General features: G+C 35.3%; 4 protein-coding genes across 4 annotated transcripts; all 4 read right to left on the bottom strand.

Moving 5' to 3' along the window:
• Positions 1 to 5,316: 5,316 nt before the first annotated feature.
• LOC122584870 (disease resistance protein RPP13-like) lies at positions 5,317 to 8,364 on the bottom strand. The gene has a single exon (XM_043756942.1). It carries the CDS (start codon positions 8,362 to 8,364, stop codon positions 5,557 to 5,559), a length of 2,808 nt encoding a protein of 935 aa, XP_043612877.1. The 3' UTR covers positions 5,317 to 5,556.
• Positions 8,365 to 11,106: 2,742 nt separating this feature from the next.
• On the bottom strand, positions 11,107 to 13,352 carry LOC122590899. The gene has a single exon (XM_043763079.1). The coding sequence runs from the start codon at positions 13,237 to 13,239 to the stop codon at positions 11,398 to 11,400; it is 1,842 nt and encodes a 613-aa protein (XP_043619014.1). The 5' UTR covers positions 13,240 to 13,352; the 3' UTR covers positions 11,107 to 11,397.
• Positions 13,353 to 14,558: 1,206 nt separating this feature from the next.
• LOC122597744 (putative disease resistance RPP13-like protein 2) lies at positions 14,559 to 17,776 on the bottom strand. Its single transcript, XM_043770317.1, has one exon. The coding sequence runs from the start codon at positions 17,654 to 17,656 to the stop codon at positions 14,852 to 14,854; it is 2,805 nt and encodes a 934-aa protein (XP_043626252.1). The 5' UTR covers positions 17,657 to 17,776; the 3' UTR covers positions 14,559 to 14,851.
• Positions 17,777 to 19,163: 1,387 nt separating this feature from the next.
• Positions 19,164 to 21,894, bottom strand: LOC122597755. Its single transcript, XM_043770326.1, has 2 exons — positions 21,660 to 21,894; positions 19,164 to 21,567 (listed from the first exon to the last, which is right to left on the bottom strand). Exons 1-2 carry the CDS (start codon positions 21,670 to 21,672, stop codon positions 19,409 to 19,411), a joined length of 2,172 nt encoding a protein of 723 aa, XP_043626261.1. The 5' UTR covers positions 21,673 to 21,894; the 3' UTR covers positions 19,164 to 19,408.
• Between the last annotated feature and the right edge of the window lie 3,201 nt (positions 21,895 to 25,095).

Genomic DNA, 25,095 nt, shown 5'->3' on the forward strand with positions numbered 1-25,095 from the left:
TATTATTTCTTTTAAATCATACATATATACATCAATTACCTACATCATTTGACGTAGTCACCACCATCATTATCCGACGTCGCCACCATCATATCCCCGCATCGCATAGATATTGTGCTAGTATATACGTATTACAACAATATATAAGAATAAGTTATTTGTAAACAATCGAACTACCAATATTTGCAAACGAATTTTAATATATGAGAATAAGGTACCAGTACTTTTAGTTCATTGGAAGTTTGCCTTTGTGTATGCAATCATTAAAAGAGGAGAGAGCATAGTTGTCGACTCGTAACTTTTGACTCGACTCGAAAACCTGATTTCTGACTCGTGACTCGAAACGTGACTCGACTTGTAAGAGTCCGGACATTTGTATATACTACATAATAGTGTATAATTATATATATGTGACGTATTTATAAACAAATTCTAAGTGGATTACTTTAATACATTACCAAAATATTACATATTCGATACTTTTAAGTCATAAACTTACAGTTTATCTCCAAATTCGTACTAAAAGAATAAAAAATACATATATAACATACAAAATAATGTAACCATAAATATGATATATAATATATAACCATATTATCAAACTACAACAGTGATAAATTTGCGACTCGTAGTGACTCGTTTCAAATTCACACCGCGACTCGTAAGAGTCAGGAGAAAAATGAGTCACACAACGAGTCGCCTCGTTTTCGGTCCAAATCGACTCGACTCATAAGATTTTAACAACTATGGGAGAGAGTAGTAACAGGGTACAGAAAGTAACATGAGGTTGATGGTGACACATTAATTGGAAATGATATCTGTACCACCACTTTTAATTGGTATACAACTTTTATAGCTTACTGTACAAACCGGTAATATATAGCTTTGATAAATTTATCAAAAACAATGGTACAAATATCACCTCCCCACATTAATGGTGGAGTTGGGGCCTGGGGTGTGTTTCAACGGTCAACATGTTGTTAGATTTTGATTTGAACAATTGGATTCTGTATTAGGTTAATATTAATCTTGATGACTAAAGATTAAAGTTTAGATTCTCATTGCATCTAGAAATATTAGAAATACGTTTGAAAATTCAAGATTTTTATTTTTGATACAATTGAGTTTTGATTACTATGTTTGGTGATAATAATCTTATCAGAAGCGAAGAATAAGATTAGAATTTGGGTAGTGATACATTTACAACAATAATTATTTATTCACAATAATTATAAGTCTTTCAATGCATAATATAAAATTAGATTCACATAAGTCTTTTAAGGCATAATATACAATTAAATAACGGAAAATCTGTTGTGGATGAATAAAAGCTGTGATTAGTTTATCGCTCTTCTTAAAATTTGGATCTTGATAGAAATGATGGGAGTACATTGGTGTAAGAGGAAAAAAATCCCAAAAAAAAACTTATACTAAACAGCAATTCATTGCCTTTCATAACAGTTTTATACAATTGTATCTTATTGTATTATAAACTAGATTATTAACCCGCGTAATACGCGAGTAACATAATAATAATAATAATAATTATTATGAAATAAAGTATCTAAAAATTTTGATTTATTTTGAGGATTGGATAGATGATAAGACATATTACGTATTTACAAAATACCATCTGAATTCAACTTATTTCATCAGATTCAAGATGTGATATAATTCTGCATGATAAACCGGACATGGACACTTCCAGCAGTATTCCATTCTTGAACAAAAACCTATTTTTTAAAATTTATTTCATCGATTCCATGACCGCAACAGGGGAGGATACACGTTACAACACATATTTGAATCAAAAGAAAATTTAAAAGAAATGGCAACTATATTCACTTGATCAATAACCGGGCCAAATTAATTTGATGTATCAAAAGAGATTTTTCTTTATTATTGCTTGAAAATGATATTTTTTTGGTTTTATCAGTTCTACTTCCTATTTCTTATAATGAAAATGAATCTTTTTATCGAAGGATCATAAGAAAAAAAAAATCTTTATACCTTATAATATACTGTATGTATATTGTACTCTACTAATAACATTATATATTTTTTTATATATATTAAAACAATATTTATTCTAACATTGTAAGTTTTTTTCAATTTAAAGATATCTTTAAATATTGTCACATAACCATATATGGTATCTTTATATTTTTTTTGAGAATATATATATATCTACAAAATTATAATCTAAATATATTAAATTAGATAAAAATAAAACTAATATATATAAAAATTATAAAAAAACAGTAGTAAAAAGTCAATCCTATATCAAAATATAAACAATATAAACTTAAATTCTATTTTTAAAATCGAAAAGTATTTCGTTTTTAAAATATTTATATGTAAAAGGTCAAATCCTATATCAAAATATAAACCGTATAAACTTAAGTTCTATTTTTAAAATCGAAAAATATTTCATTTTTAAAATATTTTTATCATATATTTATATCATATTCTACCACAAAGGCATCAACTATATGGAATCAATAATCAATCTATCTATCTATATACTATAACTAAAAAAGGATGTTAGGGGTATACTTGTTACCTCTTAAAGCTCTTTTTAAGTCTAATACTCTCTCCTAATTATTCTAAAGCTTTCTCTTTTTTTTTTTATATATATTTTTTTATTTGTTTTTAAGTAGAAATTATATTTAAAACTTTATCATAAATTTTGTTCTATTTATTCAAACAAATCTTTTTAAAATTTAAAGATATATGATTTCCTTTAAACCCTTCAGATAATTTATTATTTATACAACATAAATGTTTGTTAATCATTTTCATTCATATCATTCATCTCCTTTTTAACTTTAATAAACAAATCAAGTTTAGTAAATTTTTTAACAAAAAAAACATACAATGTTTTTAATATCACTTTAATCTTATTTTTGGTATTTTATTCATGTTTGTTTATTATTTGATATTGAATTGTTATGTTATTGTTATTTTTCATTTTTTTTAATTAGTTTGTTGTCAATTGTAGTTTGATTATGATTTCTTATTCTACTGTAAAAGGGTTTATTCTATTAAAAAAAATTTGTTTATGTTTTGATATTTTTCACCCGTTTTCTTATTTAGTATTTTGATATTTACTTTTGGTATATATTTTAAGACTATCCGTCTATCGGACGGGACTAACGACTACACAAATATAAATGTTTAACATATTTTATTTGAATGAGTATGATGAAATTAATTCTAATAGATCACATATCTGTTTGAAAAAAATAATGAATCGTTATGGTTCTAGATTACATTACATCTTAACTTAATTTTATGTTTATTAACATTGTATGATGTATATTTATATAAACATTCGATAATAATTTTTTGTCTCAAGAGTTTGGTATAAATAATTTTATAATATATTAAATTATAATAATTATAATTATTTATTAATTGACTAATATTTAAATAGGTTTCAAGTAAAATAAAACAACTATTAAAATAAAATAAATAAAACAATATTCACTGAAAATCACCGCGCATCATGAAAATCATCGTGCATCAATTGTTTCGTGAATCTTCGTGCATCAACTTAACCATGATCTAAAAGTCAAGATCTTGTCTTATTTGTTTTACTTTAATACTTGTTTTACAATACCCAACCAATAAGAGTTATACGTTGGACTTATTATTTCAATATATGTAAAGATCTCGAAAGACCGAGTAATTATAGATTTATATATACATGTTTACAATATAAGCATTTATAATCGTTAAAAGCTATTATTAATTAATACTCATATAACAACTTTATTAATATTCATACAAGCACATTTGTTATCGTTGGAACGTAATTTCAATAAAGTAATTAATTACTTTAGTAATGATAAAACTAAATTAGGAAAATGAGGTCACCATCTAATCTAAAGGTCACTATTTAAGATTAAATTTCATCTAAAGGTTGAAGTTTTTCAAAAATGAATTTTAAATGTTGTTTTATAGTTATCGAGAGATATTTGTTGTAAAATATTATAGATCATCCCTACTAAGAAGTGTATTGAGACAGTCAAGTGCTAGCACATGTGCACTTAACGAAGCTATACTTGGAGCCTTGGAGGGATGTAATTTAGAAAAAAAATGGAACCATGAGGACACATCATGTAACTAAATTCTTGGAGGGATGGTTCATAAAAAACTGAAAAACCAAAACCTGTAATCTACCCGCTAAATTTAGTGCTATTCGACTTCTATTATTTCACTGGGCAAGTGATATTAATACAACAATTTTTTTAGAATTTATCATAATGTATTATAACTTATGCATATGATACAACATATACAATTGTCTAATGTAGAATTTTATAAGAATAAAAAATAATGTACAGTAACTTATGCATATGATACAATTGTTTAATATACGCTAGTGGTAAAGATAACAAAAGTGGTGTTACAAATATCATTGCCCATTTATTTAAGCTTATTGCCTTATTTGGTCACTCAGTTTTAGCCGTACACCACAAATCATGCTTTAAAATGTTGTACATTACAACACTCTTATGCATATTTGGTGGTGTACAACTAAAACTAGGTGGTGTACGGATCATTACCCATTTTTATATATAGATAATGATCAATTCTCCTAAATTATTAGCTTAAAAATCCTCCTAATTAATAGGATTGTGACATGTGGAAAATCAGGAGTGAGATCAGGAAAGAGAATTAGTATATTTCATGTATTAACAAGTGGATATATTAGGAGGATTTTTAAGAGTATTGATATTTATCATTTTCCTTTATATATATGTAAATAAAATGGCATTTGGTCATGTTATTAAATCCGAAAGAGGAAAAGGGGAGGTCTCTTACTCTCCTTTGTTACATCATCTCTTTTACTTTTTGCTTATTGTTCCCTGCTTTATATTGGCATTCTAGACCTTTCTTTCTTTATTAAAATTGTAATGTTAAGAGTTTTAATCAGAAAAATATATATCTTCATGATGCACTCCAAATGTTTGATAAAATTCCTCAACTAATATTTTCATTTACTTCAACAATGCAGGTGAAGCATCTATCCATTTCACTCTTTATAACAAACTTCAAACATATTGGTTTGCTTATTTTCTGCAATAGGTCTGTATTTGTTCAGGTGCATTTTTCAAATTTTCCCAACACTCTTTTATTCTAATCAAATGCAGTGGCACCACTTATCCCACACGTTATGCTATATTTTGCAGGCATATAATTGTTTCATTGCTGCTGCAAGAAAATAGTATATATGTGAGTTTTCTATCTCCTACTAGTTATTAATGATCAATTAGTTAATATTTAAAATATTTGATAAGTCCATGCAAATCAAACACAAATAGAACAAGTCTTTTGTATGCTTATAATATGAGAGAGATAGTAGAGATCATGAATACAAACATTTGCGTACTAATATCTTTGATAATTGTAGTTCATCCGCCAGACTCAGTAGAAGTTGTTCGTTATTTCAGTTTATCTTTATAGGTACTCCGTACTCATGTCATTATCGTTTATAGATACCACACCCCACCAAAAATAGAAGACTAGGTTAACTGGATGCTTCATTTTTCAAAGGTCCAATTCGCTTTCCACAATCTTAGTGTGCTTCTTCTTTTTCTTTCTAATAGCAGAAACAAATGACTTTGGCATGTTTGTCAAGATCAAGTTGTCAAAACTCTGTATCTGCAGCAACGTTTCAGGAAGTTCGCTAAGCTCTATACAGCACCTGATTTCTAAAGTATGGAGATTCTGCATTGATCCTTCATGAACTGTCAATATCTTTAGCTTTTCCAGTTTCCATAGCTTGAGGACCTGAAGGGCCGGGAATCCATTTTCAGGACAATGCATTTCTGTGCCCACAAAGGATGCAGCCAATAGCCTGAGGACCATCAAGCTCGGTAGCTGAGATAGTGTTTGCATGGGATCTTCGTCTAGCTTTGAGACTGATAAAGTTAGGACTTTGAGTCCAGGTGAGAATTGGTACCAAGCAAGTGACTTGTGTAAATGACCAAGTAAGTACAGCTGAGAGAGATTTGTGAGACTTGAAAAAGGTTTAATAATGAGTTCTGAAGGCCGACCCATTTTGTCTTTCGACCTTAATCTTAGGGATTGAAGGCCTGTCAGCTTTGAGATCCACGAACCGATTTCTTCGTAGGAGGATGAATGGCTTGTTGTTGTAGTGGTGGTAGTTGTTGCTGTCGTGACAGTGGTTGTTATTACTGTCGAGGAAGACTGTCTTGTAAGATCAAGTTTTCGAAGGTTGGTCATTCTGCTCAAAGTCAAACCAATCTTTTTTGCAATCTTCTCATCTACAAACAAACCCCATAGGGTCTGGAGCTGGTTTAAAGCTCTATATTTGGTTGCTTGTGCAGGTATACCTAGACGAGCCCCATTCAGACAAAGATGACGAAGATGTTTCATGTTCCAAATAGAACTTGGGAGAGTGGTGATATGTGTATGTTTAATGTCCAGTGTTTCAAGGTAAAGCAGGCCACCAAGAGATGATGGGAGAGCGTCCAAGAAAGTCCATCTCAAGCCTAAATACCTTAAGTGAAGAAGATTTCCCAGGCTCTCTGGTAGCCTTGGACGATAAACACCCTCCAAATCAAGAACCCTTAGTAATCCGAACCCTCTGGATCCAATGATTTTATCTAAGAATGTTCCTACTTCCTCTGCAGGCATATCTTTCTTCCGGCCGTTGAAGGATATGTAGGACTGCAGATTCTGGTTTCCTGCTACAGAGATTCGAGAGGACTTTATATTGGTGTATTCAACCACCCGACGAACTCCAAATCGAGGTTCTGCTACATTTGAATTATCATCAGACCTCTGGTGGAGATGGAAGAGACCTATTTCTACAGCCTTCGGCAAGAAAATATCATGCAAGGCGCCAATCATTCTGCATTTTTTGGGACTCTCATCGGATCTCCTTTTTGAAATTTCTACCATGTTCCTGTTCACAAGCTCTTCCAGATATCCCTCCACTTGGTCCTCCAGAATAATCCCTTCCTGCGACTCCACAAAGCCCTCTGCAAGCCACAAACGAAACAACCTTCTCACTGGTATTTCAAATCCCTTCCGAAAGAGCCCCAAATAAAGAAAACACGGCCTCAAGTAGAGTGACAGATCATTGTAACAAAAGGTTATAACATCAAATGATGGAGATTTGGTGACAAAGTCATGCTGTTCAAAAACACTCGACCACTCTTCATACACCACTTTCCTTGTTGATAGCAAACCTGCAAGCATTGAAATCCTCAGAGGTGTTCCTTTACAGCTTTCTGCTATTTTGTTTTTCAAATTCTCCATGATATCATCTGAGAATGGACTTCCTTTTAAACCCCTAACCTTCTTAACAAAAATTTTCCAGCCATCATCTACATCCAGAGGCTTGAAGTGATAACGATTTGATGCATCTGCGAATAAAGAGGCTTCTTCATCGGGGGTGGTGATCACCACTCTACTTCCATTGTATGTATCCGGTAAGGCACCTCTTAGTTTTTTAAAAAGATCACTTTTGATATCAGCAATGACGATTAAGTACTTTCGACCCTTCAAGAACCCATGAAGCCTCCCTATCAGGTCCTCATCTTTAAGTTTCTCTTTGCCCTGTAAATTAGTGACCTGTTGTAGTATAGCCATCAAAAGATTTCTAACTGACCACTTTGTATGCACAAATACAAGTGCATGACATTCAAACTTCTTCTGGACCTCCAACTTATTGTAGATCGCCTTGACATGAGCCGCTTTCCCTGTGCCAGCCTCGCCATAGACACATATAATTTGAAGTGGAAGTGGTCTATTACTTGACAATTGTCTCACCAACTTCTCGACATCTTTTTTGAAGATGGTTTCTTCTTTCTTTGGTACATAATAAGCATCACTCTCTTTCCATGACTTCTCAAGCCGGCGTGTTGTGCTAGAACTATGGTGCCGCACTGGAGCCATTGAAGGTATTCCATTTTTCCATTCTTGAACATCTCCAATGAATCCTTCCAATTTGGATCTGAGTCTGCGAATTTCTTCAGAACAGTCCATTTTATCTGGAACTTCTCTACAAAGCTTAAACTCGTTTGCCATGACAAAAATATGCTTCTTAAGAAAACTCATCCTTTTCAAGTGTGTTTGTGCAATGGCGAAGGATTCTATAGCATCCTCCACATGGTAGACTTTACCCAAAAACTGAACCACCCGATCTTTAATCAACTTGTTACCTTGTTCTTGATGTTCTGCACGATTTGAAATGTTCTGCACCTCCTTAAGCTCCACCATAACCTTATCAACTACATCTTTAACCTTTCCAAACAGTTCTGATTCCTCGGCTACTAAGTTCGTGAGTTTGCGTATCACCACTGATACAACAGCTTCAACAGCCATTTCTCTATCTTTACAAAGAAAAGATTTTTTTTCAGATGGCAATGGAATACAATGTAACCCCCCCACCCCCACAACACACAAGAAAAATAAAAAAAATAAAATTAAAAATATGCAGCTTAGTTTATGGCCTGTCATGTGCTTTGTTGACTATAGAATATATCATGATCTGTGCCTCTGTGGTTATTGACTTGGTTTTATAGTTAATCATTAATGATTTTAGTATTCTTTTTCTAATTGCAAGAATCATACATTTCTGTACTTCCCACCTGCTACATTATGCATTCACACAGATGAAAAAAAAAAAAAAAGCACTACCAAGGTGGCCGAGTGGTGATGTCCTGATGTGTTCACAAGAAGTCTTAGGTTTGAACCAACCTAGGTAAATATTATGGGGTTGGATAGGGAAAGAGTTCGGATATGGTGAAGTTATAGGGATATCTTGGTTTAGGTTGCATACAAGTATACAACCGAGTCAAAAATCATCCTTTTACCTAAGACTATCTCCAATGCCTTAGACGTCTTTAATTATCACATTATATCCTTACAAATCCTTCAAATCATTACACATCTTTTAGTTTTACCTCTAACCATACAAACATCCTTACATATCTTTACATTTATATACAAACAAAAAATAGTATTGAAGATAGTCTAAGGGCATGCTCTTAGTTAAGGACATACATAAAAAAGTCTTTAGTTTTGAACAAGCTTCCAAAATATATACATGGCCAATTAAGGGCAACTAAGAACACCCCTATTGGAGATAGTCTAATTACTCGTAGTATTTACAAACAGACAACATATAAAATGTTTTTTATTTTTAATTTTTTAAATATTCTATTCAATATATGTGCATATGGACTCATTCAAGGTGGTAGTTGGGTAAGCCTCTTTTAATTAAGTTTTTGTTTAATCATCAAGTACAAAGGGTCATGTGCTAAAACATACGATCGAAAAAAGTGGTTGAGATTATAATTTTTGACTTTTTGTTTGTTGTGGTCTAGTAGTTGGTACATGCCCGTTCCATATTCAATGTTTCGTTTAGTGCGCCGGCCTCCTCTTCAGACGTGTCCTCGACAACCTGGCGGTTTTTCGGTCTCCGCTTTTGGGGGCGGGAGTGTTTGGTCGCTGGGATATGCTTGAACTAACCTAAGTAATATCTTCGAGTGCAAATAGAAAAAGGTTCGGATATGGTCAAATTAAAAGGATACCCTGGGTTAAGTTTGCATGCATCCGAGTAAAAAATCACCAATCCCAAATAACTTGGAAGGAAGAAAACTTCCATAACCGACCCATTTACTTATGGTCTTATGGACAATTATAGATAGAAGTTTTTATTTTTTATTTTGTTTTTAATTTATGTGTATTTAAACTCATTCAAGGGTAGTCGGGTAAGGCACTTTCACTTTATTTCTTGTTTAATTATTAATATCAAGGTTCATGTGATAAATTTAGATTTTACAAGAATAAAAAATAGTTAGAAACTAGATTTTTTAGTTGTTAGTAGCTAGTGGTGGGAGATATGCAACACAAAATTGGAGCTTAAATTTCGTTCATGTCTTTTTCACTAAGAGATGATAATAGATAGATTATCCATTATTTTAAAAATATCTATATCTATATATATACTATCTAATAAAACAAACTACCTTTTTTTTCCTTAAACTTTCTACCTTTGAAAAACCAAAAATACCCTTCTTCTTTATTCAATAATTTAAAAATCTCCATCTAATATACCTATAATAACCTTAATGAAATAATTTACGGTATAAATCTCTCAAAACTTAAAATAATTATAAACCACCTTTCATCAATTACGTTTAGATCCCCCCCCCCCCCCCCAATCATCGTCCCCACTGCCGCCACCACCACCACCTCCGTCATTGCTACCCTCATCACCGCCGCATTGCGCGGGCATAAGTCTAGTATGAGTAAATAAATTCAAATTCAAATTCAAATGATGTTTTATAAGTATTTGATGTTCTAATAAGTCAACCAGTTTATGTTTATACTGGAGTATTTTTATAAAGGATTAAAAAAAAAGAGTTGTAGATTTGTTTTTTTTTATACTCATTGCTTTTGAGTCGTGCGAGGATGAACTTTACTTGTCCAGTTAAACAAATACTACATTATTAAGAGTCTCTCGGAGCATAGGTACAAAGAGTTGCTGATGGTCCGGTCTCACTATATTATAATATCTTATGTCCTGTCAAGATGACAAGATCTCACTATAATTAATAAATTTAACCTACATTTCTGCGTGAATCTGATGTAGTTGTTGGTGCATTGATTATGGATGTTAAACTAATGCTAAATACAATAAATAAGTTTTAACATCCACTACAAAAGATTTTAGTGTAAGCGTACAACTATTATATGCACTTTAACTACCTTAATCTTATTTATGCAACCATTACTGCCCAAATATATCTGAAAAATAATAAGTTGCAATAACCCATTACCCATTTTGCGCATAGAGAATAAAGATAAACAATACTGTTATGTAAACACTACGAGTAAATTTAATTATCATTTTAAAATTGAATGTTGATATCTATTTTAGCCAAGAAAATTTGTGGTTGCAATTATTGAAGGGTGTTTACTATTATAGATCGCCTTTGATCAATCATCAATGATGAATTTTCACAAACATTTAGTGGATTCTTACCTAATATATTGACCGAACAACCATACTTGCAACCTTTTTCTAGGAATTTTACTAGAAGACAGTCATATGGACCAAATAGACAAGTTAAAATGTCAACAGCATCAAATGTATACAGTAAGTCTGTTTGCATTGTGCATATCACAAATATTAGTGAATGATCAATTCGAACGACTGCAGCTATAGCATTGCGCAGCCAACCCTCGTTTTTTTTATACCACCCCTCGGCCGGCCCTAACCAGTACATTCTCAAACTACATTGCACCTACAAAGTATGCATTGATAAATTGCTTCTAATGGTATCATTGTTAAAAACTTAAAATAAAAATTTGAAGAAAATGTTGCGACGTCTTGATCTACGTTAGACTTTAGGTAACTGCCAACTTAACTCTACCATGACCATCTTTAATCTTAAAGTGTTCAGTGATGCCAAGATGCGCCATCAAAAGCCAGACGTGTGTGATAAGTTCTCCACCCTTTTCAAGCTGTTGAGCATGATCAAATCCTCTGCACTGACTAGCCGCATAACCAAGCATCTCCACCCACACATCAGCAACCATCTTCCACATCTTTCGAGGATCACCCATCTCTTTTAATGAAGCTGCAAGCTTGCAAGCCTCAAACAGTACAGACTTACTCCTGTCCCCCTTAACTGTTGCTGGAAAGACTTCGGTGCTCACTTGTCCCAACATTTCATAGGCCTCAAGCTTACTTGAGCTACTTCTCTCTTCGAAAAATACCAGGGCCTCAGCACAAGTGTCTCGGAACCTAATCATTCCGATTCCGATGGGCAACATGAAAGGACACATGACCAAGACATATAACATGTAGTCTGCTAGTTGTTTGCTGTATATCATATAATCATCCCATTCTCGTTTCATTTCACTGCCATCTGTGTTGTCGCGTCTCTTACTTTTGTCTAGGTTGTGGCAGAGATCAGTGGCAATATGCCAAATGAGAATGCTATGATCGAATTCCACATCAACCGTCCATTTGAACGTTCCATAACTTTTATGGGCACGTAGGGAAACTGCTCCTCGACAGGTGAACAAGATCTTAGGGTCCAGTTCTGTGTCAGTGGATTTTTCCTTGAAGTGATCAAAAATGAAAGACTTCAGCTCAGGCGTTATATTAAGATGCTTCAACTCGCGAAAACTCACCCATTTTTCTGACAAGTTCTTAAGCCTTTTATTTAAAGGAATGAACTTGGAGATTTTTTGAAAAACTGAAGATTTCTGGTTGAGGCAAAAATCTATCAAGCTGTACTGATACATGGAGTTTGACCATCTTTTTCTTTTCTGTGCAGATTGGAGTGAGAAGTCTAAATGAAAAAACAGAGGAATTTTGGAAGAGTGCTGGCTAAACCATAGATTTGCCCAGTCGGAAAAAAGCAAAGATATGGCTGCATATACTTCTAATAAAATAGCACCTATCAGCAATATGCAAGTAATCACAACATCAATGAATGAATGTTTATGTGATCTTATTCCTATGGATGCAACAAAAGTCAACAATACGAAAAGGGTAATGATAGAAGTCATGAGACGGAAAAATAAACCAAATGGAGTATAAATGATAGGTGCTTTGGTGTAGAAGACATCGTATGCGAATCCAAGTTCAACTTCAATCACCTCAAAGGCGGTGTCATATTCTTGTCTCTCAAAGAAAAATTGGCTCTCGTCTCGTGGATGGAAGCCAAGAATGAGATCCACAAAAAGCCGCTTGAACTTTAAAGTTTCAAAGAAGTAATTTGCTATGTGCAAAATTCTTGCATCAGGATTAGGATTAGATGGAACAGTTTCTGTGGCGTTTTCAGGGTCTTCTCCTGGTGACTGCCCCTCTTCCACTTGAGCAGCACTAACATAGTACCCTTCTGCTTCTTTTAAGCTAAACTCTTCCATGAACTTGGCATAACTAGGGCCCGGATCCCTATCTGCCAAAACAGAATCTCGAAATTGGTCTCTGTTAGCTGACATTAGAACCCATGTTCTCTCACCATACTTAATGATACCACACAAAAGCATAGGAATCGTAAGGAAGGAAATAAGAGTGTCTTCCCATGCCAAAAGAGTGATGTAGATAGCTGCAGCTGTTTGGACAAGTAGTCCAAGCAAGTGTCTTAACCATAACTCGTTATCTGCCAACGCATAAGCAGTGATGGTGTCTGGCCCGCCAAGATGAAGCAACATGAATGGTGCCCAAAACGCCATCAACGTTAACTCTCCATGCCCGCTATTGCTGTTACTAGAACTTCCAAAGTTCCCTTGACGGTCAACAAGGAGGCCAAGGGCGACCGTGGCTATCCAGTCTGCCAACAAGTAAGCACACCATATAAAGATTCTGATTCTTCTCTTGGCAATGTACTTTCTTTTGCTACCACTGCATATTAGTGATATTTGCAGTGCAAGGCTAAGAAGTACCAATCCTCTTAGTTCCCATTTGTTCCATTGTTTCCTCACAGGATCTGGGAAGACCTCAACTAGTCTCCTGTTACCGTTGAAAAAGACCAAACTGCTCAAAACTGCTGGAAAAAAAAACAGGTAATATGTTTTAGAATACAAATTCAACAATAAAGATAAGCAAATTATTGAAGCAAGTTCTTGATTTTGAACATGTATTGACTTACTGCTTATTACCATTATTGATAATTTGTGGGATCTAAAGTTTAAATTTTCTCTTGTGGAATTGGAAGTTAGATGTAAACTTACAAGTTGATCTGTTGACTTTCTTTTAATAATATATACGAGTAAATAGTAATAAATGCTACATTAGCATGGCCCGTATGTAAGATTTTCATACTTTACAATACAATAATAATTTATTTTTCTTTTGAACATATGAGAATAAATTAATCAATATCATTTTTTTTTTATCAAATACTTTATTTGGCAGTGTTTCTTTGCTTGAAAACTTAATGGATGCTCTTTCTATGGGCCCCACTTAAACTGAAAGTTGAAGAGCACATGTGCACAACAATAATAAGTAACTATACTTTTTCAAGTCAGAAATAAGAAATACCTTTTAGTTATTAAATTTGTTATTAGATTTCTTTTATTCAAAGTTCCCTTATAGCTGTTGAGTATGTTTTCAATTTGTGTCATGGCCCTGACTACTTGGCGAGGACAGTGCTTAAGTTTGTCATCATCTAAAAGGAAAGGAAGCCCATATAGTTCATTTCATTTTTCTTTCTTATGGCCGCCATGAGCAGTAAACATCTTTAAGTTTTCGGGTGATTTCGTTTGACTTATTACTGAATTCTCAAGCAAATTTGTCTCACTGATCCTTCCCTGCTGTGTCATGTATTAACTATATTTTCTTGTTCAACTTCTGCCTGCCCAATTGTCTTATTTTAAAGGGTCGCAAAATATTTGGTGTCCCTTGCTATCAATTTTGAGCATAAGGTGGTGTACTTCCTCATGCATTAGCTAAGTTGGTGACGTTTTCACATCATTTAGAGCATGAATCAAACATGAGACCACATTCACAAAACCAAAGTGAAATCAAATTTACACAAACTTTTACTGGGGAATGCAAAATTGAATATCATCAGGGCTTTACTTTATTGAAACTTGAATACAACCCAAATTGAAGAAGTCTATTCACATTTAGAAATATGAGATAGACAGAGATCCAAAATAGATAGATATTTTAGTATAGCAGGTGAACAAGGCTTTAAGATTACTGAAGAAACTTGGATACAAGAGGTTCATCTAACAGTAGTGCACTGAGCCAAGATAGATGACTGCAGGGTGAAGGAAGTTTTTCAACCCGGGACAAGAAAGAAAAGTTTGACTTTACAACGTTCTCTACTGTCCAGAAGTCCTACTCATTTTCCACAATCTTAGTATGCTTCTTCTTTTTCTTTCTGGTAGCAGATATAAATGACTTTGGCATGTTTGTCAGGATCAAGTTGTCAAAAGTCTGTATCTGCAGCAAGGCTGATGGAAGCTCCTCTAGCTCCCTACAGCACCTGATTTCTAAGGTATGGAGTTTCGGCATTGTTCCTTCATCGGCAGTCCAGATTTTTAGACTTTCAAGTTTCCACACCTTCAGAACTTGGAGGGAAGGGAACCCATTTGTAGGACAATACATTTCTTTTCCTCCATATGAAGCAGCTAAAAGCCTGAGGACTATCAAGCTCGGTAGCTGAGATAATGTTGGCATGGGATCTTTGTCTAGCTGCGAGAATGATAAAGTAAGAACCGTGATACCAGGAGGGATCTGGTACCAATCAATAGGATTGTGTAAACTTCCCAGCAAGTACAGTTGAGAGAGATTCTTCAAATTTGAGAAAGGCTTGACAATGAGCTCCGTTGGCCGACCCATTTTGTTCTTGGATCTTAACCTTAACGATCGAAGGCTCGACAATGATGCAATCCACAAATTAATTTCCTCATACGAAGTTATATGGGTTATTTTCGTAGTCATCGTAGTTGTTGCTGTCGTGACAGTGGTTTTTAATTCTTTCGAGGATGTCTGTCTGGTCAGATCAAGTTTTCGAAGGTTGGTCATTCTGCTCAAAGTCAAACCAATCTTTTTTGCAATCTTCTCATCTACAAACAAACCCCATAGGGTCTGGAGCTGTGTTAAAGCTCTATGTTTGGTTGCTTGCAGCTGTATGTCTAGACGAGCTCCATTCAGACAAAGATGTCGGAGATGCTTCATGCTCCATATAGAACTCGGGAGAGTTGTGATATGTGTGTGCTTGATGTCAAGTGTTTCAAGGTAAAGTAGGGAGCTAAGTGAAGAAGGAAGAGTATCCAAGAAAGTCCATCTCAAGCCTAAATATCTTAGGTGAAATAGGTTCCCCAGATTCTCTGGTAGCTGTGGTCGATAAACGCCCTCTAAGTCGAGTACCTTGAGTAATCCAAAGCCTCTAGAACCAATGACTCTATCTAAAAAAATTCCGACTTCTTCTGCAGGCGTATCTTTCTTTCGGCCATTGAAGGATATGTAGGACCTTAAATTATGGTTGATGGCATTTGAAGTGGGGTATTCCTTAATGTTAGTGTATTCAATCACCCGACGAACTCCAAATTGAGGGTCTGATAAAACTGTTGAATGTTCATCTGATTTTTGGTGGAGGTGGAAGAGGCCTATTTGTACAGCCCTGGGCAAAAAGATGTCATGTAGGACACCCATCATTCGGCATTTCTTGGGACTCTCATCAGATCTCCTTTTTGTGATTTCTACCATGTTTCTCTTTACAAGGTCATCCAGATATCCCTCTACAATGTCCTCCAGAATAATCCCTTCTGCCGGTTTCACAAAACCCTCAGCAAGCCACAACCGAAACAGCCTTCTCACAGGTATTTCAAACCCTTTCCGAAAGAGCCCTAAATAGAGAAAACAGAGCTTCAAGTGGAGCGTAAGGTCATTGTAACAGACGGCTAAAATGTCATACGATGGGGACTTTGTAACAAAATTGTGTTGCTCAAAAACACTTAGCCAATCTTCGTAGATCGCCTTCCTGGTTGATAGCAAACCAGCAAGCATTATAATTCTTAGAGGGGTTCCTTTGCATCTCTCTGCAATTTTGTTCTTCAGATCCTCCATGACATCAGTTGGAAATGGGATTCCTTTTGGTCCCCATATCTTTTTAGTAAAAAACTTTAAACCGTCCTCCACGTCTAAAGGTTTGAAGTGATAATGGCTTGTTGCACCTGGAAATGAAGCAACTTCTTCATCCGGAGTGGTGATCACCACCCTACTTCCATTGTTCGAATCTGGCAAGGCACCTTTTAATTGTTTCAAGAGATCAGCACTTGTGACATCAATCATGACAATCAGGTACTTTTGATCCTTCAAGAACTCGTTCAGCTTCATTATCAGGTCCTCTTCTTTTAGCTTCTCTTTGCCTTTCAAGCTTGTAACTTGTTGCAATAAAGTCATCAAAAGATGTCTAACTGAGCACTTTGCAGCCAGGACTACCATTGCACGGCATGAAAACTTGTTCTTGACCTCTAACTTGTTGTAGATTGTCTTGACATGAGCTGTTTTCCCTGTGCCAACTTCACCAAAGACTGATATGATTTGAAGTGGTTTGCTATTGCTTGTTAACTGCTTCATCAACTTTTCCATGTCTTTCTTGAAAATAGTTTCTTCTTTCTTTGGTGCATAATAAGCATCACTCTCTTGCCATGGTTGTTCATGCCGATGCGTTGAATTAGAACTCTGAAACGGCACTGGAGCCAATGAGGGTCTTCCATTTTTCCATTCTTGAATTTCTTTGCTAATTTTGTTCATTTTATATTTGAGTCTGCGAACATTCTCAGAATATACCATCTGATCATCTGGGACTTCTCTGCAAAGCTTGAACCCATTTCCAATGACGGAAGTATGCTTCTTAACAAACCCCATCTTTTTCAAATAGGTTTCTGCAAGAGAAAAAGATTCTACACTCTCCTCTACATGGTATACTTTGTCCAGAAACTGCAACACCCAATCTGCAAGCACCTTGTCTCCTTGTTCTTGGTGTTCGACATCATTTAAAATTCCTTGGATCTCATGTAGCTCCATAATAACCCTTTCTACTTCATCTTTAACCTTTCTAAATGTTTCCGATTCCCCGGTTAGTAAGTTGGTAAGATTGTGTATCACCACAGAGACAACAGCCTCAACAGCCATTTTTTTTCAGAGAAGGAAAATGAAGGTTTAGACAAGTGTGGATGGAAAAATCAGTGTAAAAACTCTCTTTTGGATACACTTTGGGTGGTCAAGACTTTTTGATCTTTTCGATAATTCTTATTTATTCTGTCCATCTCACCTATAATGGGATTATTTGATTTTTCCACGTCCTATACCTCATGGCATACGAACAGCAAGGTTATTTTCCATGTCACAATCTACTTTCAGCGACAGAATTAAGCATTAACTGTAAGGTCCCAAAAAATGCATTGACTTGTAGACTTTCTTGCCCTTCTAGTCAATCATGAATATTTAATTAATTAGATGATATATATGTGAACCAACCATCACCAAATTGGTCTAGTAGCAGACATTTGTTTCCTCACAAGAGATCTCAAGTTCGAATCCTACTCTAGGCCAATAACTTAGGGGTGGTAGGGAAATGGTTGGAACCGGCCATCAGTTAAAAAATCAAAATTAAAAAAAATAAATAAAAATACTTGGTTAAGATGCTACATGTGAGCAAAAAAAAAAAAAAGTTTGTCATCCCGGGATAACCTGAACAGGAAAACCTCCTCTGTACACTCGTTTTATTTATGTGGACCATACATTGGATAACCGGCCCATTATTGGTCCCCGGCTAGTTCTTTGAGTTCTTTTTCTATCTACCATTCATGTTGACATAAATGACTTAAACGATGCTGAGGAAAAATTCTTTGGGATTAGTTCCATTATCTTGCTGTGGGGACAGTTGGGACCGGCTCGTGCAGCTTAGAGCTAAATAAGTAGATGGTGTAAATGCACACATTACAATGAAATCAACTGCTAAAATAAGTAGAATTTATTAGCAAATGTGTTAAATCTAGACTCTATTATTGGCTGTATCTGTTTGTCTGAATAACCGGCTTAGATGCTAAGTTTGTACATTAGAGTACAATGGCACATCTTTATGTCAATAATGGTAGTGTTTGTTTCTTTGTTTGTACGATGATGATAATTGATCAAATTATTCTATGTGATCTTGATGATAGACTAATTTTTCTGCGTGCCTGATTCTTTTCCTTAATATAGGTCGTGATTGTGATTACTACTCGGTGTTTCTGTACCGTATTATTCCTTTTGCCATAATTAGTTCAATAGATTATTGTTTTCTATGTTGTTATAATATATCTATTACGTTCTGTTATAGTGTAATATATTCGGCACATGACATACATACTTCAGTTCCCTGTTGAATTCGAAGAGTTTCTTGAGTTCAGATTTGGAATAGCTCTAGGAGATCAAAATCTTGTTCTTGGTACCCTTCCCATTCCATAAGATTCTCTATGATAACTAGTTGTCCATGAATACTATGCATTTTGTTATTTGTCAAAAAATTTCAGAAGTGGCCTAATTTTTTTCATTACAAAGAACTGATAATATTGAATTGGTCAAGTACTTACGTACTCTAATTAAGACATTATGTGCTTTGCTTTACCTTAGAATCCAATTATCTAAACCTTTCAAAGAAAGTGAAAAAGTTTCTTGGTATAATAATGCAGATCCATTCATACTAAAGATCAATCATCATGGTACATGCTGTTTTCTGATATGTATGTTAACAGGCGACTACACATTGCGCCATGCTACACCTTACTTATCACGTTACATAATATGTTTTCTGTATTATGATTGGCATAAGAGAAGGTGATTTCTAGGAATACTACTATACTAAAGTATATTGCTACATGTATCACCTAGCATTTAGACTCATCACGTAACAGCCAGTTTAACTCTGCCATGACCTTCTTCTATCTTGAAGTGTTCGGTAATGCCAAGATGTGCCATTAAAAGCCAGACATGAGTGAGAAGCTCTCCACCCTTTTCAAGCTGTTGAGCATGGTCAAATCCTCTGCACTGACTAGCTGCATAACCAAGAATCTCCACCCACACATCAGCAACCATCTTCCACATCTTTCGAGGATCACCCATCTCATTCAATGAAGCTGCAAGCTTGCAAGCTTCAAATAGTACCGACTTACTCCTGTCCCCCTTCACCGTAGCGGGAAAGACTTTTGTGCTCACTTGTCCCAACATTTCATAGGCCTCAATCTTACTTGAGCTACTTCTCTCTTCGAAAAATACCAGGGCCTCAGCACAAGTGTCTCGGAACCTAATCATTCCGATTCCAATGGGCAACATGAAAGGACACATGACCAAGATATATAACATGTAGTCTGCTAGTTGTTTGCTGTATATCATGTGATGATCCCATTCTTGTTTAATTTCCTGACCATCTAAATCTTTCTCTCTTTTACTTTTGTCCAGGTTGTAGCACAAATCAGTGGCAATATGCCAAATGAGAATGCTATGGTCGTACTCCACATCAATCGTCCATTTGAACAAGCCATAACTTTTGTGGGCTCGTAGAGACACCGCTCCTCGACAGGTGACCATCATCTTCTGATCCAATTCTGTGTCGGTTGATTTTTCCTTGAAGTGCTTAAAAACAAAAGACTTGAGCTCAGGCGATATTGTTTGATGTTTCAACTGACGAAAACTCTCCAACTTTTCCAACAAGTTCTTAAGCCTTTTATGCAAAGGAATAAACTTGGAGATTTTCTTAAAAGCTGAGGATTTCTGGTTAAGGCAAAAAGCTATTAAGCTGTACTGATACATAGAATTCGACCATCTTTTTCCCTTTTCTGCAGATTGGAGTGACGTGACTAGGTGTTGACCAAAACATTTAACCTTGGAAGAATGATGACTGAACCATAGAGCTGCCCAGTCCGAGAAAAGCAAAGATATGGCTGCATATGCTTCTACCAAAATGGCACCTATCAGCAATATGCAAGTAATCACAACATCAACACATGTGTCTGAGCTCACATCTATGGTTGCTATAAAAGTTATCAATACGAAAAGGGTGATGAATGAAGTCAAGAAGCGGAAAATTAAACCAAAAGGAGTATATATGATAGGTGCTTTTGTGTAAAAGACATCATAGGCAAATCCAAGTTCAATTTCGATCACCTCAAAGGCGGTATCATATTCCTTTTGCTCAAAGAAAGATTGGCTTACATCTCGTGGGTGGAAGCCGAGAATAAGATCAACAAAGAGCCGCTTGAACTTTAGAGTTTGAAAAAAGTAATCCGCTATTTGCAATATGCTTGCATCAGGATTAGGAATAGATGGAGTAGTGCCGCCTGTTGGGTTTTCGAGATCATCTTCAGCCGAATTTCCCTCTTCCACTTGTGTAGCAGTAACATAATACCCCTCTGCTTCCTTTAAGCAGAATTCCTCCATGAACTTGGCATAACTCGGGCCAGGATCACGGTCAGAGAGAACTGAATCTCGAAACTGCTCCCTGTTGGCCGACATCAGGACCCATGTTCTCTCACCATACTTAATGATGCCACACAGAAGCATAGGGACAGTGAGAAAGGAAAGAAGCATGCCTTCCCATGTCAAAAGAGTGATGTAGATAGCTGCAGCTGTCTGGACAACAAGTCCGAGCAAGTGTCGTAACCATAATTCATTATCGGCTAACGCATAAGCAGTGATGGTGTCTGGGCCACCTAGGTGAAGCAAGAGAAACGGCGCCCAGAAAGCCATCAGGGTTAGATCTCCATACTCGCCTTTATTGTTGTTAATACTGGAGGTGGTAGAATTACTCTGCCTATCAACCAATAGCCCAAGAGCCACTGTGGCTACCCAGTCTGCCAACAAGTAGGCACACCATATAAAGATTCTGATCCTTCTTTTCGCAATATACTTTCTTCGGTTACCACTGAAGATTAGTGAAATTTGTAGTGCAAGGCTGAGAAGTACTAATCCTCTAAGCTCCCATCTATTCCATTTTCTTCTCACATGATCTGGGAAAACCTCGACCAGTCTCCTGTTACCGTCGAAAAGGATAAAGCTGCTCAAAACTGACCAAAAACCCGGTAAGTGTTTAAACTAAATAAAGAAAAAGAATGAGTAAATGACTTGGTATCTTGATTGTGGATGTGGATTAACTTACTGCTGAATACCATCTTTGATAATTCTGAACTGTAAAGGAAGATTTTGGTCTGCTGAAATAGTGAAATGGTCTTGAGTGAGATGGAAATTAAATGACCTGCAGGCTGGTTATTCCATGGAAAAAGGCCATGGGTGGTTATGCAAAAACTTGTTTTCTGGGGACTATGTGACTGTTAGTTGTCAACTGATCTGTTTTGTACGCTTATTAACTTGTCAAGGTGGCAAGATGGGTTGGTTTGGGTAATGGACCTAATGGTTAAAAACATTTTCGGCTTCCAGGTCAGGTTGCATTTATTGGAAAATAGAATTTATGTATCTGGCCCCAATAGGGCCTACAAAAATATATATATATGGTGTTGTATGTATTGTACATAATACTAACTAGGAAATGTATATCCCGCGTTGCGGGATTTTAGTTATTATGTTTGTATTTGTTATTGATGCGGTTTCATATTTGACAAAAGAAAGTTTAGGGAAAAAAATTAACAATCACTAAAAATCAAAGGCAGTACAAAAAGCACTATATCATAGATATGTTTTATTACGATGTTTGTCATATCGAATTTATATGTATTTAAGAACAATACCACTGGTATGCCGTAAAATATTCGATATGAAATATATAGGTTTGTTTGTACAATAAAATAAAAAATATAGAGAGAGAAAAAAACTAAGGGTAAACAATCTCAAAATGAATGTAAGAGTAATGCTCAAAAGTCTGTGACGTGAAAATATATAAAAGTTTCTAATATATTAGCTGAGAACATAAAAGAAAAAAAAAACTCTGGAGATATCAAGAAATACAAATAGGAAAAAATTCAAACAGTATCCAATATGCAAAATCCGAATAGTGATGCGAGGTGTAAGATGAACGAATGGAATAGTGTCAGCTCTCAATATATTAGTTAAGAACACAAAACAAAAGTTGTGCAAAAAAGAAGAAAAATCTGATTCGATATGGCAAAATCCGAATCAGGCGAGGTTTAATATGGACGAATTGAACAGTGTTAGCGCCCAATATATTAGTTGAGAACACAAAGCAAAAAAAAGTTGTGACAAAATCCAAATAGTGATGCGGGACGGAATATAAACCAACGGAACAGTGACACTTGAGAACACAAAGCAAAAAAAATTGTGAAAAAAACCAATAAAAATCTAAGGAATAGAACCCAAACGGGATCTGATATGGAAAAAGTTAAATAATGATGCGGAATAGAATATAAACCAACGGAACAGTGGTGGTGGCACTGTTCATAACTTTGAGGCTTAATGATATTGCAATTGGAAAATGATAAATCCTCTTAACCAATGTTGCTAAAAATCCTCATAATATATCCACTTGTTAACACATGTAATCCATTAATTCTCTTTCCTAATTTCACCCTCTGATTTTTCACATGTCACGATCCTATTAATTAAGAGGATTTTTAGGCTAAACAGTTAGGAGGATTGATCATTACCCTAATTTTGTATCCATGTAATTTAGAAACGAGTAGATATTTGGCATGATTGATTTATGGTGGTTGTAGTGGGTCGTGTGGTGTGAGATGTTTGATGTGAGTGTTACACTTCGTTGCATTATTTGAAACGTTGAAGGGTCATTTTGTCATTGTAAAAAAAGTTGAAGTGTAGGGTTTCTTTTGTAAATCGTCTGAAACCGACAATGAAATAATACTAGTATTTTTATTTTATTTTTGGAACGACATTCTATTCTACTCCTACTACTACTAAATTACACGTACGTCTGGAAATTAGGACTCTTGAAAAACCCTTAATTAATCCACCCCACAAATATGGGAAGTGATATTTGAATCTTGATCCTTGATTTTAATTTGAGAGGATCTTTATCCGTGACTTACTTGGTGTGCTTTACCTTTATAATCTTCTTTTAAGCCTTTAAAACATATCGTTTACGACACGACACAAACATGATATGACATAAACCTGTTAGGGCATAACACGAATACAACACGATATAAAAACCTGGTAAATGAGCTTGTTGGTGCATTTTAGGCATTACGGTTAATTCAAACGTCTCCGTTGTTTTGATAATGAGTGACAATACATTTAATGTTTGCAAAATGATATAAAAGCTAACTTAGGCATACATACGCTATTTCCGAACCTAAAACAATGAAAACGTCAAGTTTGAGTTTGGTGTAGCACTTCGTCGAAAATCCTGGAGCACGGCTCCACTTTGGTAGCACGGCTCTTAGGCACGGCCTTTGTGCCCTGCAACGGCCGTCCTTCTCTGTCAAATTTACACTTTGTTTCTTCGGCTTTCGTTACTCACTTCCGTGACTCAAAACTTGTACCATAACCTTATTTTGATATTCTAAGATGTTTGTATTTGACAAATCTTAAAAATAACAACTTTCGTTTTTCATCAAATTTGAGGTCGAAATATTTTCTAAGTTTCATGGGGCACGGCTCCTCTTCAGAGCACGGCTCCAGAGGACGGCTCTTGCAGGATTAGAGGCCGTCCTCTCTCTGTCTAAATCAAAGAATCTTACCAAGCGCTCGTTACTTATGTTATTGACCCGAAACTTGTTCCGTAAGGCTTATAGTATCATTCTAAGGTGTCTGAAAATGTCAAATTACAAATCTAATCAACTTGATTTTTCACCAAAATTTGGAGGCTAAATTTATTCTAAGTGTTGAAAGTCAACAAAAGTCAAAATTGGTTAAGTGGTCAAAATTGGTCAACAAATGAATAAATTCAGATTTATATTTGAAAAGATAGTGGGATTTTGATTCATTTCCATAACTCATCTTGTGACTATTTCATTCCCCAAATCTCCCTCTCTTGGTAAGCATCTTCTCAACTTTCTTTCTTTATCCTTTGATGTCAATATTGGTTTAGGAATGTTGTTGTTGTGAGTGGGATTTCATGGGAGGTTGCAAAGGCTTTTTGTAGTTTTCCAGGTATAGCACGGCTCTTGTTTGGAGCACGGCTCTTGTGCCATGAAGCACGGCCTCTGTTTGGAGCCGTCCGAGTCAAACGGTAATAAAGCACTTTTTGACTATAAATTGAAGACTTGGGCATATTTGGACTTCACCTCTTGCATCTACATCTCCTGGAAAATACATATTCATATCTCATATCTTATATCAAACATCAATCTAGCAAGAGTGATACAATTGTAGTGAGGAAATATATGTGTTATATTGATTAGCCTACAAATTGTGTTGTATTCGCACTAGTGAGTGTGATAGAGGGTTGAAGTTCTAGTGGTTAGGATTTCATCTTCATTGATATCTCTAGTGGTTAGAGATTGTGTGTTCATCTCTTGAATTGTCAAGAGTTTGGTGTATTCTAGTGGTTAGAATACTTGGTGTAATGTCGGATTCTCCACCGGGTTTGGAGAGATTAGTGCTACAAACTCTCGATTAGTGAATCGGGGAGTGGATTACGGCGAATTCGTTAACATTCGCCC

Source organism: Erigeron canadensis, chromosome 1 (genome assembly GCF_010389155.1).
Source record: "Erigeron canadensis isolate Cc75 chromosome 1, C_canadensis_v1, whole genome shotgun sequence".
Taxonomy (NCBI): Eukaryota; Viridiplantae; Streptophyta; class Magnoliopsida; order Asterales; family Asteraceae; genus Erigeron; species Erigeron canadensis.

Bases quoted from the DNA above. Each gene is read 5' to 3' on its own strand.
- LOC122584870 (XM_043756942.1), bottom strand. From the start codon at position 8,364: ATGGCTGTTGAAGCTGTTGTATCAGTGGTGATACGCAAACTCACGAAC.
- LOC122590899 (XM_043763079.1), bottom strand. From the start codon at position 13,239: ATGGCGTTTTGGGCACCATTCATGTTGCTTCATCTTGGCGGGCCAGAC.
- LOC122597744 (XM_043770317.1), bottom strand. From the start codon at position 17,656: ATGGCTGTTGAGGCTGTTGTCTCTGTGGTGATACACAATCTTACCAAC.